This window comes from Chelonoidis abingdonii, chromosome 20 (assembly GCF_003597395.2).
Source record: "Chelonoidis abingdonii isolate Lonesome George chromosome 20, CheloAbing_2.0, whole genome shotgun sequence".
Classification (NCBI taxonomy): Eukaryota; Metazoa; Chordata; order Testudines; family Testudinidae; genus Chelonoidis; species Chelonoidis abingdonii.
In genome coordinates, this window is record NC_133788.1 from 8,348,888 (window position 1) to 8,367,940 (window position 19,053).

The 19,053-nt window shown below is 45.8% G+C and overlaps 1 protein-coding gene across 2 annotated transcripts in view; it reads left to right on the forward strand.

The window, feature by feature from the left end:
* CLIP2 (CAP-Gly domain containing linker protein 2) overlaps window positions 1–19,053 on the forward strand; it is a 123,737-nt gene that overhangs the window by 70,672 nt on the left and 34,012 nt on the right. For both annotated transcript variants that reach the window (XM_032786954.2, XM_032786953.2), the window contains exons 4-8: window positions 2,835–2,959; window positions 10,376–10,589; window positions 11,673–11,870; window positions 13,556–13,659; window positions 17,400–17,460. In XM_032786954.2, coding sequence (XP_032642845.1) covers window positions 2,835–2,959; window positions 10,376–10,589; window positions 11,673–11,870; window positions 13,556–13,659; window positions 17,400–17,460 — 702 coding nt within the window. The remainder of the gene's footprint in view (window positions 1–2,834; window positions 2,960–10,375; window positions 10,590–11,672; window positions 11,871–13,555; window positions 13,660–17,399; window positions 17,461–19,053) is intronic.

Here is a 19,053-nt window from a genome sequence, read left to right on the forward strand (position 1 = left end):
AAGGAAACATATAACCTAAAGTTAAGCTAGTCTTAATATTAAACTCCAGTTATGAATACAACTATTAACTCAAGGTCAAATTAACAAATTAGTCTTGATGTTGGATTAGAATTAAATCTTCAAATTAATACCCTAAATAATCAATCCTTTTAAATGCTAAGATGAAGGTGGCTGTCCATTTGAATATGAATACTAATTAAAGAAGTCTACTCATGTCAATCAAATATTTAGCTTGAATGGTTAAATACATTTAATACTGAAATTGAATTACTATCTCAAGCAGGGGTAGGTAGCCTATGGAACGCGTGCCAAAGGCAGCACACAAGCTGATTTTCAGTGGCACTCACACTGCCGGGTCCTGGGCACCGGTCTGGGGGGCTCTGCATTTTAATTTAACTTTAAATGAAGCTTCTTAAACATTTTAAAAACTTTATTTACTTTACATACAACAATAGTTTAGTTGTATATTATAGACTTATAGAAAGAGACCTTCTGAAAACATTAAAATGTATGACTGGCACGTGAAACCTTAAATCAGAGTGAATAAGTGAAGACTTGGCACCCCACTTCTGAAAGGCTGCCTACCCCGATCTAAAGTCTGGACCACAAACTCAGAGCCAATGCTAAAGCTTCCTTGTTAGATTTCAGTTCTTGTGTGGTGGCTAACCCTTTCCTCCCCTGTCCCAGCAGAGCTCTAATACAGACTATAACAGAACACTCTTGTTAAGAAGTTTGACAACTCTTCTTGACTAGAAATTACGGCATGCAATCTCAAGCTTCTCCAGAAGTTTAAATGTAGAATGCACTCTGAATAATTTTATGAGATAATACTTGGGTCTGTTTAAACCTAGGGAACATGCACACAGCCACACTTTCACCCCTAACAATAAAAAGGGTGAGATGGCGTCCAGTGAATAAACATAAAACATTGGAGATAATAGGGGAGTTGCAAACTCTTAAGCACTTGCTCTCATAGTGTCGGGTCTGAATCTGCAGTCAAGTAGCCAGATGATGATGACCCACTGATCCGGGGCTATGTGCTAGCGGGCCTGCTTTGAGTACAGGGAAAGATCAGAGGCCAGAGTGGACTATTTGTTGATGATGTGACTTTGTCTCTCCAAGGTGATCAGTCTTGGAGATTCTGGAAGGTCAGTCTTCCCTCAGGTGGCTTGTGGACCCAAATGTCGAGGATTCTCGGCCTTCCCCTTGACTTTTTTAGTTTGCAATCTTGACTTTCTCAGCCTTGATGCGCTGCCTTCCAGGATCTTTGGACAAATCAGAGATGAGACCTATCTTGGAGCCTTGCAGCCTCATCCAATCAGATTGAAATTAATTCATCCTTAATTCGTGTCACTGTGGAAAAATCCTGCTTAAATCAGCAATTCAAAAAATATTCACTGTTTTGCCTACCACAGAGCCCATAAGTCTGTAACCATCCTTCTCCCCCTCAAAAAATCTACATAAATCATGTTTGAGGAAGCTGGCATTGTCTTACAGGGTGAAAGGGCTGAGGAGAACTTTATGTCACCAGTTTACAGAGAGTTCAGTATAAAAATAACTAGTTGGAAAAACCTCAGCAACAAAACCAGTCACTTGATGTTGATTTGTCAACAAAATTTTAAAAAATCTAACTTATTAGTTTCATCGTGTCCCATTTCTTATTATTCTTGGAAACAAGGCAACTGCAGTAACCTTTCTATTTTGGAACTGAGCTATTAGTCAAACAGCTTCCCTGATGAAAAACGCTATCTAAGAGCTAAGTGATATTATTATTTCATTAGTACCTTCAGAAAGCTACTTTAAAGCTTTACTCCTCAGAGAACCTATTCGCAATATAAAACTTTATAAGGTTTATATGTCCATATCAGCTATTCTCCTCAGAACGGAGATAACTCAGCAAACTTGTTGTAGCTTCTAATGTTAAGAAAGATACCAGCTGGTGTACTGTTGCTGTTCAGTCAAACACACGTTTTTATTAGTAGTATGCAAAACATGGAGAGCTTCACACTGTTTCATACCTGGCACAGACTATGCAAGTGGGTAATTGTGCATCCTTTTTTCTTCTGGATTTGTTTTCTTTCTAAGGCCTGATCTAAAGCTTTGCAGGCATAGCTGTGTCAGTTAGGGGTATGATTTATTTTATTTATTTTGCTGAAATACCCAAAAGCCCTAGTGTAGATGGTTATGCTGGCAAAAAGGTCCTTTTTCTGGGATAATTTTCATTCAGGGAACTTGTAGAAGCTATACAGGCAGTAGGACTTTTATGTCAGTATAAACTGCATCTCTACTATGAGGGTTTGATGGTACAGTGATCCTGGTACACTTAAAAGCTTTAACCAAGGCCTAAGAATAAAATATATGCTGTGCTGAACTGGACCAATCGTCCGTCATGCCTGGCATCCTGCCTCTGTTTTGCTCAGTATCTGTCATTTCAGAGGGAGGCTGAAAACCAAAATCAACCACCTGTGATCCAGGCAGCTCATTGTGTATGAGGGCAGAAAGCCCTTTCATGAAGTCTGCCGCAATTAGCTGACCTGCTGAAACATGAGATTTGATTACCTCTGCCTTAGCATCTTCTTCCCAGGTGACGGGCAGTGAGGAAATCTTTGTCTGTCCTCAGTTCTCGGAAGAACTCCTTCATTGCTGGAGGATGCCTGGAATGGAGAGTGTTTAAACTGGATCCGTGTGTTCTAACTGTGACACGGCAGGGCTATATTGCAAACCGTTTTTCTTGTGCATCCCATTCCTTATTCTCCCAGTCTCCCCACCCTTTGTGTCCTCGCTCTAGTGCTGGTGCTTCTGCTTCTAACCTCCAGCGTTTTGATAACCAACAGGTTGGCGGGACGAAAACGGGAGTTGTGCGCTATGTGGGCGAGACAGATTTTGCCAAAGGAGAATGGTGTGGAGTGGAACTTGATGAACCTCTAGGGAAGAATGATGGGGCAGTCGCTGGTACAAGGTACTGTATACATGCACTGTGCCTCAACTTGGGGTCTGAAAGGATGCCCAACACGTGCTTAGGGTGGTCAAAGGAGGCAGAGCTAGAACTTATGCTATGAATTTAAGCAGGGGACATCTAGACTGTATATTGGAGTGAGGGGGTTATTCTGATGGCGAAGTCTTTAGACTGGGAAGTAGTTTCCCCAGGGAAGTGGTGGAAGTCCTATCACTGGAGTATTTTTAAACTTTTTTGAGAGAAAAGTTTGTTTGTTTATTTTAAAGAAGAGATTCATTGTTGAGTTTTTCCCCACTTCTGGTTTCTGTGATTCTGTGACTTTATTAAGACCACTCACCATCAGACGTTTCCTTCACAAATCCTTCACTTTCCCTAGTCTATGTATAAGTCACCCTTTCCGCTTTCTACATAGTAAGGGAGATCGTCTCAACATGTTGGGCATCTCTTCTTTCTGGAGGCGAGGCTTTTAATGAGCCCTGAATGAACAGTTAATTAAGCTATTGCTCCAGGCTTCTAGTGATTCTTAAGCATGACATCTGTTTGCAGACTGAACTTACAACCCCTGAATCCATTCAGTGCCTTCTACAGCAATGTAGCTTTTAGTGGGCATCCTTCTGCTGGTGAAGGGCAAAGCTGTGAAAGTCGAAAAGATCAGTTTGGCATTGGGTAAACATCAGAAAGGCAGTGTGCTCTTCCAAACCATCTCCAACTTCTGGGTCTCCGAAACTGGGCAGGAGAGCTGATGCGACTTCTTGCTGCAAACTCAGACCCCAAACCTCAGATCGTGAATTACCCTGAACTTTGGGGAAGTTTAGTTCCGAGTTCTGGAGCTCATGCTTGACTCGTGTGGAAATACAGTCAGAACAGACTTTCCAGAAGATGCTTCGGCAGGTCCATTAATGGGAATAGTGGTAGAAAACGTCCTCAATCCTTTTTAAACCTGATAAAGGTCAGGGTTTGGATCAATGTTTGCGTGGGTTCTCACAGTGCCTGAAATGATTCATTAATACCTGGTGTTCACTCTAATTTTTCAGGTGTTGTGCAGAGTCCTATAAATCTTAGCACAGCCCTGATCTCTCTATTTACAGCTATAAAGAAGTGACCAAAGGCAGTGTGACTCTGGTTAGTAAATAAGGTATGTGGGATAGCAACAGTGCCATGAAACATTATTGCTACTTCAGGGCTTCCTCAGGAAACCCAGCTATGGCAGAGGCTAGAGTATAACTTCAAAAATAGCATGGAACTGCCAGTTACTCAATGGGTCCCAGTTTCTGGAGCACTGTCATTCATTGCTTCCAGCCTGGGTGCCTGGTGGCCACAAATCTTTATTTGAAATAGTAATGACTATGTATTGTCCCATGCCAGCATGAAGGCATCACAATAAGTCAGCAAATGACTGGAAGCGGAGAGTCCCTGAGGTCCAGTCACACCCCAAGGTGAAGGAGAGAAAGGAAGGGAGGATGCTGTAAGATGAGCTATGGAATGAATCCAGCCAGGTTCCTGCTCTCCATCACTTAGTGATAAAGTAGCTGCAGGTTTTGTCTTCAGAATGCCTCAGAGTAACTTGTTTTCTGTGTGGACGTAGAAGGTAAGGAAGGGGTGTATTGAGCCTAGGCCTCCGGGATTCTGCTACCTCTGCCACTGCTTCCCACCTCTTTGTAAGAGAAACTTGGTTCTGCATCCAGCTTCTTGCTCGTTGTCAGGTTAGCCTTGCTATGAGCAGGAACTCACCTTTCTGCTTTAAGACAATCGTGCTGGGTTCAGGGGTGGTTCAGGTAAATAGGAGGCCCCCAGCAAAGCCAGTCACCGAGGTCTCCTGGCTGCAAGACTTTCTCCTCCATCACTTGCCCCAAACCCTGTGCCACACTGTCAGGTGTGGGGGCAGTTCACTCCCACAGTGGGGAACAGCTAACAGGAGTGAATTAGGGGGCTAATGGGTGGAGATTTCAGTTTAAACAGGAGGGAGGGAGGGGGAAATCTGTACTGTGCCATAATATAGGGGTGGGTCTCATGGAACTCGCACGAACCACAGAGCTCTTAAGCGTACAGCATAGCCCCCCCCATACAGTACGAGCACATCAGCAGCAAACCTCCAGCTAACAGTTCAACCGGCACCCATTGGAGTGGGTCTCCCCTCCCTCCCTCCTGTGTTCTGACTGCAGGCTTGGCAGCATTATCTCAACTGACCCTTGTAGCCCGAGCCGACCTTCTGCTTTTCTGTATGTCACAGTTCTTGATGGTTGAGCTGTTAAAGCCGCCGAGAGCTGTGAGCTGCTCAGTGAAGCCTTTGGAGGAAAGCAGTCTTGCTGAAACACCCACCGTTCATTTTGCTGCTGCACCACAAAGGATCCCTTGCACCTGCACTCGGCACCTGCCACACTCCCTGTCCCCAACGCTGACCTGCCCTGGCGTTGTTTTTAATGCACCATGTTTTTCCCAGCAAAATCCCAAAGTCCTGGGACCCAAGCAAGGGGGGGCAAGAACACATGCTTTGGCTTTGCTAACTGTTGCCATCTAGTGACAGAGACTTTCATCCTGATTTGTTTTTCAGGCCATTGCTGGCTGAATTTCTGTTGGCCTTTGGGTGACATGTTAGCACGGCTGACACTGATCATACATGTGACAGCACCATCCTGTTTTCTGGTGGTTTCTGGGCTAAGGTGACCAGATGTCCCAATTTTATAGGGACAGTCCAGATTTTTGGGCCTTTTTCTTATATAGGCTCCTATTACCCTCCACTCCCTGTCCCGATTTTTCATACTTGCTGTCTGCTCACCTGATTTTGGGCTTGCTCTGGCTCTGTATGTGTCACGAGCAGTCTCCAAAGAAGGCCATTGTCCCTGGGGAGCTGGAGACAGTAGACTGGCAGAGGGTGGAGATGAAGGGGTGGTGCTGCCCTCTTGTGAAATCTGCCACTGTTGGAAGAGCAAAACCTGAGAGAGTGGCACTCTGGGGAGATGGGAAAAGCCAGTGGAAATGCCTGGGGGTGCTATAGGTGTGCGCAAAGGGTACTTGGAGTCTGGCTCTGGTTGCCTCCCCTGAGAGACAAACCATGGTAGCAGCTGTGACATTCCAAATGGGGTAGTTCTGGCACAGATCAAAGTGCTGCAGGCTCAAAGATGAAACTCCAGGGCTGTGCCAGGTGGCATGACAGGGTGGTCCTGGCTAGCCAGGGGGAAGGGCAGGGCCAGTGCACCCAGGAGAGCACAGAGTTTAAAGTTGTCATCCCCTGGCGAAGGGCAGTGTCCGTCCCACCTGTTGCCCTGCACTGGGGACGAGTGCCCATACTGACAACACTGTCCTTGTAGCTGCGCAGGGCTGCTGGGCTCGTATCCAGTATTCACAAAGCAATTCCCAGACAGAAGCTGCCACACGAGGGCCCAGCACGTGGTGTGCAACACCACGGAAGGGCAGAGTATTGCTACACTGTGCATGCCTCTCTTCTGTCTTGCACCAGTCTTCGCACTGGTGTAACCCCATTGGCCTGATGGGAACTGCTTGCAATTTGTATTGGTATATCTGAGAGAAGAATCTGGCCCATTATTTTCCCACCTGGGAAGCAAACTGACAGTCCCTTAATTCACCAGCGTTTGTATTTGTCTTTACCTGCTTCTCTTTTCCACCCTTGCTGTTCTGTGACCCTCAGTTATCTTTACTCACACTCTTATTTCCATTAGCAATCTTCATAGTCTCCATTTTCCCCGGGACTAAAAGCCTACTACTGCTGCCAGTGAAGGAAGTTACTCCTTAGGCTCAAGTGGCAGAGGTCTCTACTTTGGATGCCGAAGGCCCTAGGTTCAAGTGACTTCATCTTTCTATGCCTCTGTTTATCCATCTATGAAAGGAGGACTATGTTACTACCTCCTTGGGAAGTTCTCTGATATCTACTGGGGGAAAGTATTATATAAGAGCTGGGTATTATTTTTACTAATGACCGGTGGAGAAAGACGGTGTTCAGCTATAACCCCTTACAAGTGAGACATCCTTCAATAGTGACTTGCAGTCACTACCAGTCTGGACCAAAACCAAGCTAGCAGACTAGTGATGGTGGGCTGGGTAGTCTATACCAGCCCTCCCATGCATAGCTTATTGTAACAGCGTGACGCTGAGCAGGGCTTTGGCTAGTTTGCAAAAGCCACATTGCTTTTCCTCCTTGGTTCCTCAGTCTGCAATGAGGTCAGCCCCAAGCAGTGATCTTCTCCAAGGCCCAGGGCCTGCATGGCAGCCAGCAGAAGGGACAAGCGGTGGGTTGTTTTTTAAGTTGTTTTGAAAAGATTGGGCTTGAACAGATGTTTGCAAAAGAATCATTTTCTCCTCTGGATGGAGAACAGGCTGTTCTGCAGCCTCCCATATACATGGAATCAGGCTGTGACAGACACGCATGCTTCTGCCAACGTTTACAAGCCAGTTCACAAATGGAAGGCGATTTTGGAATGGCTGTTTACATCTGGAGAAAGCCAACGACGTGTGCCAGTAAAACTAATACTTGGTTAATATTAGTATCCATATTGGTCTTGTGTATTAATTGTTAATTATTATTAATTAGTCACTATTTTATGTACAGGTGGGATAGGTTTTACTCCATTGTTTCCTGCCACTGGTTCATTTTCAGCATTAGGAGACGACTCCCAAACCAGACTGTATCGTCTCCCTTGGCTGCTATGCTGACACTAGAGGATGTGACATGCAGAGGCTGTCTGGTTTCAATTGCTGAACTGTAGCAGGCCAGTGACAGCTTAACCACAGCTTGAGCAATGTGGGTTTGTGGCACCCATGTGCAGAATGGGGCCCCCAAGTGAGACGTGCCTTAATCTCTCACCAGCAGCAGGATCAGCCCATGGTCCTGCTTCCAGAGTTGAAGTAACTGCAGAAATGGGATCGCACCTGAATGTGCCCATCCCTTGTCTCCATTGTGGCTCTTGTTTTGGTATTTTCCTTCTTCATTTATCTGCGTCAAAATCATCTTCTTGTTTCCTTTATCTTCTTGCTCTGTCTTCCTTGCCTTCAGTTGCCCCGCCTGGGGAGGCAGTGATGAGACAGACATAGCCCATGCTGCATGGAGTTTTTGATCCTGGTGTTTTGATTGGGAAGTGTACTAGGGCGGTTGTTTCCTGAGCCATCTCCTCTGGCTAGACTTCCTAAGCAGCGTTCTCCCTCTTCAGGTCCCCCTTACAGAGTCCCCTCAGCCTTTCTTGACAATCCTGCGTTCCTCCACTCGGGGCTGGTTTAGTGCCCATAAACAGTCCAACTAGTCAAGCCCATCCTGGAACTCCAAAGGTTGCTGCTTAGCTTCCTCCCACCAGATGTACCTCTGCAATGCTGCCTCACTCGAACCCAGGCCAAAGAGCACTTGGAGGGATGCACATGATCTCCCGGTGTTTATACATGTGGAATCCTGGCAGTGCCCTGGCAAACAGAGCTGAAAGTGCAGGAAGCTTTGGATTGTTTTGTGGAGTCATCTCAGTGGACAGAGTTGGGTTGGAAGCAGGGGGCAAGGGAAATTATTTTGTAGGCCCAGCCCAATATTCTCCCATTTGCTTTGAACTGAAAGCAAGTACAGGTCTGTCACATCTTACGCACATTTAACATGCGTGATTTCAGCTTTATGTGGTTGGCAAAAACAAAAAAAAAGAAAAATAACAATTTAATTACTAAAAGCAGCAAAGAATCCTGTGGCACCTTATAGACTAACAGACATTTTGAAGCATGAGCGTTCATGGGTGAATACCCACTTTGTCAGATGCATGTAGTGGAAATTTCCAGGGGCAGGTATATATATGCAAGCAAGATAAAGATAAAAAGGTTAGATCAATCAGGAAGAATGAGGCCCTGTTCTAGCAGTTGAGGTGTGAAAACCAAGGGAGGAGAAACTGGTTTTGTAGCTGGCAAGCCATTCACAGTCTTTGTTTAATCTTTTTGTTTAATTTAATTACTGTTTCTGTAGTGTGGGCAATTCCGCCCGCCATTCAACTCAATGTAATTTTGACCATACGCGGTTTTCACTTCATGCGCAAACCGCGGAACAGAACCCCCGTGTAAGATGACAGACCTGTAGTTTTCTGTTCTGGGTTTGGTTCAGTTCTGAATAGGCAGCCGTGAGGCATCTGGAGCAGGGGAAAGGAGAGCCAGTACCTTTCCCCGAGGACAACGTGGGTAGAGGGGTTTTTAGACACAGACATCTGGGATCCTGCACAAGTCTCTCTGCTCCTGGATATATACTGGAGGAAGGTCACCTCTATCTCATTCTTAAAAAAAGTCCTACCTTCTCCTCCTTCCGCCTGCCCATATGCCAAACCTCTGTCATCACCTAACAGTGCTGAGCTGGAGTGATGTGCCAGGCAGAAAAGAGAGCTATGGATGGTGTCACTTAAATCGGCCCACGTTAACCAAATCCACATCACTCATCTTTCCTTTCCTCTATTTTTCTTTAAGGGTACATTGTCTGGTTAAACAGACTAGCAAAACCAAAATGTCTTTACCCGTGTGACTAATAAAACCCTACATTGCTCAAGGAGGATGATAAAATTCAAAAACCTCTTCTCATTTGCACTCAAGCTCCTTTCCATGCGCTGGAAGTGCCAAGGGGCTTTAGTGTAGGGTGTGAATTTAATTTGCTTTCACCATACAGCTCCTTTGCACTGTCAAGTTGGTATAAAGGGGCCTCAGTAGAAATGAGAATTTGGCCCCCTCCTGTGGTTTGATGCTTGTTGTTTGTTCTTGGGTTTTTGTTTTTTTTTCGCACTCATTGAGTGTGCACAGTGAAATCCGACTGGTCAATGTCACTTTCAATGATTTCAAAGCCAGCAGGGTCTCGCTATGATTGGCTAGTCTCACCTCCTTCATAACACAGGCCAGAGACCGTCCCCATAATAATTCCTGTTTGAACTAGAATCAATACTGCTTAACTTCAAGCTATGTCAGGGTCACAAACACTTGAGGATGAATGTTTAAAACCAAAAACACCAGAACTCTCCACCTTATTTTCACTGACATGAAAAATGTTATATATAATATGTAGGTCACTGCAAATGGGTTTGTTTTGCTTTTGGATATATTCGCTCCTGTGAAAGCATTTATTTTAAGCAAACCTATATTTTGGGCCTATCCTTCCAGAGAGTGGGCCCTTAACTGCCTCCCCAAAAACACGGGAAAAGGGGAACACTCTAACCTGTGCTAGCATGGAACCACATTAGGCCACAGCGTTGGCGAGGAGACTGTTAAATCCCCTGTAATTCCCGGTTCATAGTCTCTGCACTATGATCATCTAATCTGACCCCCTGTATACGCAGGCTGTAGAACATTTCCCAGACATTGGGATCCTTGGTTGGACTCCCAGCTCTGTCTGGATGTTGCCCAGTGTGGAGGTGGTATAAGTGGGGACAATACCCTTTCTGACATTCTCTCTTTTTCCTGCTCCAGGTATTTTCAGTGCCCCCCCAAATTTGGCCTCTTCGCTCCCATTCACAAGGTGATCCGGATTGGGTTCCCGTCCACCAGCCCTGCTAAAGCAAAGAAGAGCAAACGGATGGCCATGGGAGTGTCAGCCTTAACTCACAGCCCCAGTAGCTCATCCATCAGCTCTGTCAGCTCCGTGGCCTCCTCTGTTGGTGGCAGACCCAGCCGGAGCGGATTGGTGAGAGAACCTTTTCATGCACTGTGCAGTTCGGACCTAGATCTCTCCTGCTCTGACTCTGCAAAGTGGTAGGGCTCATACTGAACATGTTAGCAGGTGCATTGGTGCAGCTACTACTGCACAGTCAGCCGAGAAATGGGAAGTGCTGGGGAGACAGTGACTAATCTTAGCTTACCCGCCCCTCCTGGATGGAGCTGTAACAGACTCCCTGAGCAGTTGTGATCATAAAAGATCCCATGACATTATTTGCAGAGGGAGGGGCACTGATTGTGATGTCATGTCCATGGATCATTATATTCTGCCTTCCTAAAATGCCATCTAGATTGCGATATTTTTCATTTCTGGTCCTACATGGTTGCATAGCATTCCCTTGTAGTATTTAACAGCTGCTTCCTTACAACTTCAGAGGTGGCCACGTTTTGTTGTTGTGGGAAAGAATTGCTATGAATCGTGCACATAATGCTTTGGGGTTCCCGGGAGAAGACAGGCACCATGGGAATGCAAAATATTATTATTAAAAGCTCTAGCTATAGAATATACAAGGCAATCCATGTTGACCACTATCATCTGGGCTGAAGTAGAGAAGGACAAACAAATATCCACCTTGGGGAGTGGATCCAACTTTCCCATACTTGCTGTCCAGCGGAGAACAGCCCTGGCAGCTGAGCTCTTCTCGTTTGGGAGTTTCTTCGGTGGCTGTCATAAATAAAACATATTTGGGAAGAGAGAGCAGTTGTTCTTTAAAAGTTGAAATTGTGATCTTCACAGCAATCACTCTCTCTTAGCCCTTTTCATGGAGAGCTCCCTTCCTATCACTGCTCAGAAGAGCTATCCAGTCTGAGGGAGATGGTCTGCAATCTCATTCTGACTAGGAACCTCGCCCCCACCCCTTCCAACTAGGCCATGAACTCCCAGCTCCAGAGAGTGCAGCGTCTGGGGGCTACTGGATCAGTGGATTGAGCTGCACCCGAGCTCCAAAGGGGCACCGTGTGTGTGCAATCGCTCTGTCTGTCTGGTGAATGCTGCTTGCATGGAGGGGAGAGCACAGCGACAGACCCTTCACATCTTAACTCTTCTTTCCAGCTGACGGAAACCTCTTCTCGCTATGCCCGGAAGATCTCTGGCACGACCGCCCTGCAGGAGGCACTGAAGGAAAAGCAGCAGCACATTGAGCAGCTGCTGGCAGAGCGAGATCTGGAGAGAGCGGAGGTGGCCAAGGCCACCAGCCACATCTGCGAGGTGGAGAAGGAAATTGCCATCCTGAAGGCCCAGCATGAGCAGGTAAAGCATGTGGCAAAGGCAGGGCCAAAACCCCTTGCACTATCTCAGACCTTCCCTGCTTCAGGCTCCACCCTTAGCTTTAAGCTCATCTGCTGGCAGTTGTTCAGGCCAATTGCATATCTGCAGCTCAGCCCACGAAATTGAAGCTCCTACAACTTGCCATTAGACAGAATCTGGATTTGCTGCCGGTGGAAGACATTGATGTAACAGCCTTTCATGCTGATACAACTGTGTCCATTCCAGGAGGTTTCACTGCTTTACCTACATTGGTGTCAAGATTCTTGGTCCCAGCTCTGGCCATTTTGTGTTGCCTTCACGCACAAAGCAGCCAGACAGCTGCCTAAGTGGTGCAACCAGGGGTTCTCCCATCACTGATTCTTGCTGCCTGCTCTGCTGTCTCCACATTCAGGGTGGGAAGCATGGAGCGACAGAACACATAGTATTCCTGTAAGCATCTCTCTAATCAATAATGCCTGATAAATAGAGGTGAAGACTGGAGTGGCAGGAGCCCATCTGCTGGTGAAAGGGGAATTGGTTCTCCTTGGACTATTCGCTGCATGATCTCACTGCTGAGGCTGCCAATCAGGGATTGTATTCCAGTGTATCTTGCAGTGCCACCAGGTACTGAACTTAATGAACAGCCCCCAGCTGTGAGTAATGTTTGGTCACTAATAGCGCTGGATGAAGAGTTAGGAAACTTGTGCAAGGACAATTGCACAAAAGTTAAACATGTTCACTCCCCTTTTTCACAAGCATTTGTGCATATGGTGTTTTGTTCACCTTAAATTGTATGTGCTGGAAGTGCATAAACTCTTATTCCCAGGTGGACGGGAGTGTTTACTCTGGTATGGGCACTGGCTGTTCAGATTTATAAAACTTCCATTGTCTACTCAGGAAGCAGAAACAATACCATGTGCCATAGCTGTCCAACCACGTGCCAGTCAGACAACCCAGAGATCTTGAAAACTGTTTGCATCAAGCGTTCATCAAACAATTGCCAGTAACAAATTGAGTCATAAAAATCAGTCTCTTAATAGCTAGCTAAGGAGCATAAAAAAGAGGTAAAACTGTCAGATAAATCATAGAATATCAGAGTTGGAAGGGACCTCAGGAGGTCATCTAGTCCAGCCCCCTGCTCAAAGCAGGACCAACCCCAGCGAAATCATCCCAGCCAAGGCTTTGTCAAGCCTGACCTTAAAAACCTCTAAGGAAGGAGATTCCACCACCTCCCTAGGGAACCCATTCCAGTGCTTCACCACCCTCCTAGTGAAATAGTTTTTCCGAATATCCAACCTAAACCTCGCCCACTGCAACTTGAGACCATTACTCCTTGTTCTGTCATCAGGTACCACTGAGAAATTGTTGGCTCAGCTCTTGTTACTGCCAACCTGGGGGCTGTTTAATTTGGTGGCCTAGGGCCAGATTTTCAGAAGAGCTCTGGGCCGGGTATCACCATCACGTGCTCCAGATGGCTGGCTGGAGTCAAGTTTTCAAAAGGGCACAGTACCTGGCAGACTCCTATGTGCTGAGCTTGCTGGAAAATCTGGTCCCTAGAGATGAAAGCCTCCATACAGATCATTTACTAACCCCTGAACTATCTAGTTCAGTCCCCTGTTAAACTTTTAACAACTGTATATTGCAAACGTAACTGGCTGGCGGTGGGGTGGGATTTCTTTCTGTTACAGTATGTCACAGAGGCGGAGGCGAATCTCCAGCGAGCACGGGCCCTGGTAGATGGAGTGCAGAAGGAAAAGTTGGAGCTGCTGAACCAACTGGAAGAGGAGAAAAGGTAACGTGGTAAAGGGGGACTGGGGCGGGAATAGAAAATGTGTAAAAATAGCAGAGGTAATGTAGCAACATGGTAAGTTTGGAGGGAGTAGAGAGACCATGGTATTTCATTGCTGCATTTTACTTGCCTTAGATGATGATGTCTAGCTCTCACATCGTGCTTTTCAGAACATATCCTGGACTTTGGGAGTTGCTTGGCTCCCTGATTTCAATGCATGTAAAATGTGCTGGGCTTTACCTGACATTGGCGTTGTTGTTTGTGTGGGCAGTGAGTCGGTGGTGTGGAGACTCGGGAAACGGATGAACAATGTGAGCGAAGTAGATGGCAATGGAAATCAGTCGTGCCCAGCTGTCTGTAGTTAACATATCAAACCATTCAGGCCTTCTGTCCAAAGAAGATTATCCAGTAAGGTGCCTGAAGTGTTAAGGTCAATCACAATAGAAAGGTAGTGTTTGGTAGGCTGGAGCTCCTAGCTCCTTTGCCTAGCAATGTTTAGAGGAGGCTTGAAATGGGACCATTACTTGTATCCCCTGTTGCATCCAAAACATCTGTGCTATTTCTCTTCCTGTGTTCTGTGTACTCAACTGCTGCTTTGAATTTAAAGAAATCTGAAGGGGAAAGTAATTTACAAACATTGGCCTGGAAGGGCCCTGCTGGATCACTGAGTTATATCATACAATCCCATTCATAAATGTATCAAGCTCCATTTTTAAGCAGATTGGGTTGTTTCTGCATTACTCCTGTTGGGAGGCTGTTCCCGAACCTCACTCCTATGATGGGTACAAACCTCCTAATTCCTAGCCTCCATTTATTCCTGGCCAGTCTCTTTCCTGGCCAGATAAAGATATGGGATACTTCGCACTTAGGAGAATGATTGTTCTGGTTCTCATCCAGAAAGACTAGTGTGATTAGAACCACTTTGTTGCTGTTTAATATAGGTGGTACTTAGGACAAAACACGCTATCAGCTGCCTCTCACAGCCATCAGCTCTGACGTGCCAACATTACCAAATTTACATTATTCAATATTCAGCAGGACACCAGCGCTTCAAAGAACATGTGCTGGGTTCACTGGTTGGACTCAGGGTGCATGGAAAGCAGCAGCAAATTAATTATTAACAACACTACACAAAAGGGTGTCGCTCTCCCACCAGCCGGTGAAGTTAGTCAGAGTGCTGCTGCTGCCTGAGCCCTTACGCAGGCAGGGGATGGGCGTCAGAGGTATTAGCCTGAAGGAAAAAAGCATTTGAGGAGACATTTGGTCCACTAGGTATCTTTGGCGGAAGAGGGACCTATTGAGGGTGTGCTGTCTGAGATCCAGTAAACCTAACAGAATAGTGTAACCCAGCATAATGAGACTATCCAGTTGAGTGCTGGGTGGACCATGTCTTATTTTCAGTAGGTCAATATTGGGAACGGGGGTGTCGTCTTCTAGATGGCTGGTGATGAGGCTGTCAGTGGTACTGCACCGAAATGATGTGCTAAGAAGTGCACAGACAAGTTCTCTTGCAGAGTTAGATGGAAATGGCAAATCTTCTGGTGCTGCAGGGTCCTGTCAGTGTCTGAGAATTAGCAGCATGTGACTTCTAGTTCCTTAAGCTTCGCAAGAGACAAGGGGTAAGACTCTGCCAATATTTCTAATAGCCACTCGATACTGCAGGGCTTTGAGAGCTGTCTACTGCGGGAAGGGGAGGGGCGACCTGAGCCGGCTGTTGCCTCGGAAGCACAGAGGGATACAGCAGGATGCTGTATTATGTTGCCAGCATCTTTGTCTTCTCCAGTGTGTTTTTGGAGACAAACCATTACAAGATGAAGCCTTTGGGGGCAGTGAGGCTGGATTATCCTCACAGATAGAGAACAGCTGAAAGGAGAATGAATCACAAATCACTTCTGGATTGTCCCCTGACAATCACTATAGTCATGGCACTGAGTATGCTCCAACTAATGCGTTAAGGTGGTGGGATTGAAGCATTTTAAACAAATCAGGCAAGGCAGTCAGCAAAGCCTTCCTCTGAAATATCAGGGTTAACATATTTTTTGCAAAAAAACAACAAGGAGTCTGGTGGCATCTTAAAGACTAACAGATCTATTTGGGCATAAGCTTTCTGAAGAAGCGAGGGGTTTTTTTTAACTCAAGAAAGCTTATGCCCAAATAAATCTGTTAGTCTTCAAAGTGCCACCAGATTCCTTGTTGTTTTTATGGATACAGACTAACATGGCTGCCCCCTGAGACTTGACATATTTTTTGTGTTCTTCTTATTGTCATCAGAAAGGAAAGAGAAACACTCCCAGCCTGGGGTTCCTCCCAGTGCTATAAGTCTAGTTATGGGATCCCACCTTCCAGAAAGATATTTCCTGCCCCACCCTGCTTTGCAAGGTGATAATCTTAAAACCATCTGTGGGAAGGGAGAGGAAGGCTGACTTGGATTTAAAGCTTTATTTACCAAGCACCAGGTACTGTCCCTGTTGCTGTGCCCTGTCACGTGTGCCTTCCTCCAAATCTCAGATCCTTCAGACAGCAACTTCCCTGTACATGTGCTAGCATATGAGACTTGTGTTGCTGAGAAAGCAGGTCTGCTCTAGCTGGCCAAGTGATCCAAGGGCTCCATTTACAAAAAGCCTTCTGCTGATGGTGAGATTATAAAGATGTTTCCCTGGGCTGTGTGTTTGGTAGTGAAAAGGAATATAGTGACTCACTCTGCCTTTTTATTTGAAAGATGCCCCGTCTGAAGATGTTCCTTCATGCACAGGACTCCCACGCTGTCCCAGCTCCCTTTCCATGCTACAAGAAGCAGGAGATTGTTTAACCCAAGACAGCTGAGTTCTTGCCTAAGCAGCAACAGATGCCTCTTCTAATTAGAAGAGGTTTAGACAAAGAAGCTTGTTTTTTAAGTTTGATATATACAGACAGAGCTATTTTTATCCAGGACGGAGAATCACCAAGTCCTTACATCTGGTTCCCACGGCAACATCCACTGCACAAGTTTGTTTTAAAAAAATTTGATAAAAGAAAAAAAAAGGTTGAATTTACCAAGAAGATTGAATTGCAATTGTATCATTAGTGGGTTTTATTTTCGTAGTGGAGAGGGAGGGGTGTGTGTGTGTGTGTGTGTGTGTGTGTGTGTGTGTGTGTGTGTGTGTGTGTGTGTGTGTGTGTGTGTGTGTGTGTGTGTGTGTGNCGTGTGTGTGTGTGTGTGTGTAAGAGAGAGAGATGCCTGTACAGCATTAGTCTCTTGTGAAGATTTTTTTTCTGCCAGCCTGGTTCATCATTCCCACAACATGGGGATGTGAAATACTGCCCATAGTAACTCTTAAATGGAAAAGCCCTGAGTGTCTGTGAATATCCAGCCATTGGCACTGTGGTTTCCCAGTGCTTTCCTGTGAAGTGAATAGCTGGCAGAGAAACCTTGCTCAGTCCTATGGTGCCAGTGGATTAAAGTCAAAGCCAACTCCTCCAGTATCTCCAGTATCCATATGGAGCCGTACAGCAGCCATGCTCACTGGAGGAGTGTGGTAGGGCACATTGCAGAAAGAGGAGTATCTGCTTTACATAAGTTATGCTAATTAACTGCCTTCCACGAGGAGCGCTTAGATTCTGCTGAGTTGTTTGGGTATATGATTTATCCATATCCCACTCCTCTTACCCTTTTGTTTTGCAGGGGCCTTTTGTGGCAGCTACTTAGTGATAAAGTTTTAATCCTGGCATTACTTATTTTGGCTTTTCTCCCCCCACACTCACAGGAAAGTGGAGGACTTGCAGTTCCGAGTGGAGGAAGAATCCATTACCAAGGGAGATCTGGAGGTAATTTGCAGCACACTCGCTGTAATGTATTGTCTGCAATTGCTTTTGAAACTTTCCTTTAACAATTTCTGCTGCATTTTGCCCAGCTCTGTGACCAGGATGTGTTAGCAATTGCTGTGTAGGGCTGATTGATCACTTATTATAGAAAGGCATTGATAGTGAATATTATAGACGGAATTGTGAAAAATTTCCCACAAGGTGTTAGCTGGTCATCGTTATTCCTAGAGATCCATTTAGGATTAATCATGACCAGCTTGCATGGTTTTTAAACCTGACTTTGTCCTAAGTCATATTAAACATCCACATTAATTAAATTGTGTGTGTTAATGCATTCTAACATACCTTTTCCCACTGTTCAACCACTGTCCCTGGCCTCTCTCTCATTACTATCCGCTTCAGTAAGGTATATGATCCATAGCCAGTGGGAGAGCAGCTGTATCCCAGCTGTATCTGGGTACAATGCCACGCATTGTGATCTAAGCCTTCATCCTCCAGGACTTTTCAGTGGAGTTCTGCTCTCCCAAACACAGACAGTTGTGGTTTGACAGGTTTGACATTGCAGTGCCCTTTTTGGGAAGCCGTAGGGGTCTTTCTGCACAACGGCACTGCAGCCAGCTTTGCACAAAAGTGATCAGCATTGGGAGATGACTTTCTGTCTCAGATTCCAGTTCAGGCAAGGTTTCCCTTACAGGTGGAGTAAGGAAGAGTGATCTTTCAGAAAGGCAAAGCAGTGTCCAAAATCTCCTCTTCCCCTTTCCCTAGGCTCTAGAATTAGGCTCGTTAAGTCAGCCAGGCATGTCGAGGGAGCTGCTTCAGCAATCAGTAGTTCAGCAGTAAATCGATACAAGGCCAGAAGCTGGCTGAGAAGGCAAATCCTTAAACTAGGAGGCTCCTGGGGTGCGGTGTGTTTTTCTGGACGTTAGAGACACAGAATTGCTTTGACCACCCTTAAGAATAAATCTCTGCTTTTTACTGGGAGGAGAATCGGGGGTTGGAAAGGTGCATATCAATACTATGAGGGGAGCTTTGCTAAAGCTTTTCTAGTGCAGTGAGCCGTGCCTACAGAACCCCTCAGTTCTGGGTTTAAACCCAGCCAGGGGATAATTGCAATGGAACAGGGCTTTTGAAAGGGGTATTTTTCATTTTCACAAGATGCACAGGACCAAATGCCTCAGTGATATTTGGTTCCTGGACATTATTGCATGATGTACGGCTGGGTAATTGCACAGATGAAGCAATTGCGAGTAAGAAAAATAAAACAGAGCTTGCTGATTGTACAGGATGTGGCATTGATAGTGATTGATCTTTTACACACACCTGCCCCTGTGTGGAGCTCCCTATCAGTATCGAGCTTCTCCATCTTCAGTCACCAATCGGAGCAACAGGGTAATTCATTCGCTACGGTTTACTCAGTCTTTGGTCTCTTTCCTGGGAATGACCCCTTGGGATAGATCTTCACTTAACTTGGAGTCTTACTGAAGTGTTGCTCCTAACCTTCCACCCCATCATTTACACAGCAGACCCTCTCACCCAGGTGTAGTGCTGTTAGCCAGGCTACCTGGCCCAGCTGGGGCGATAGGCTAAAGCCCGAAT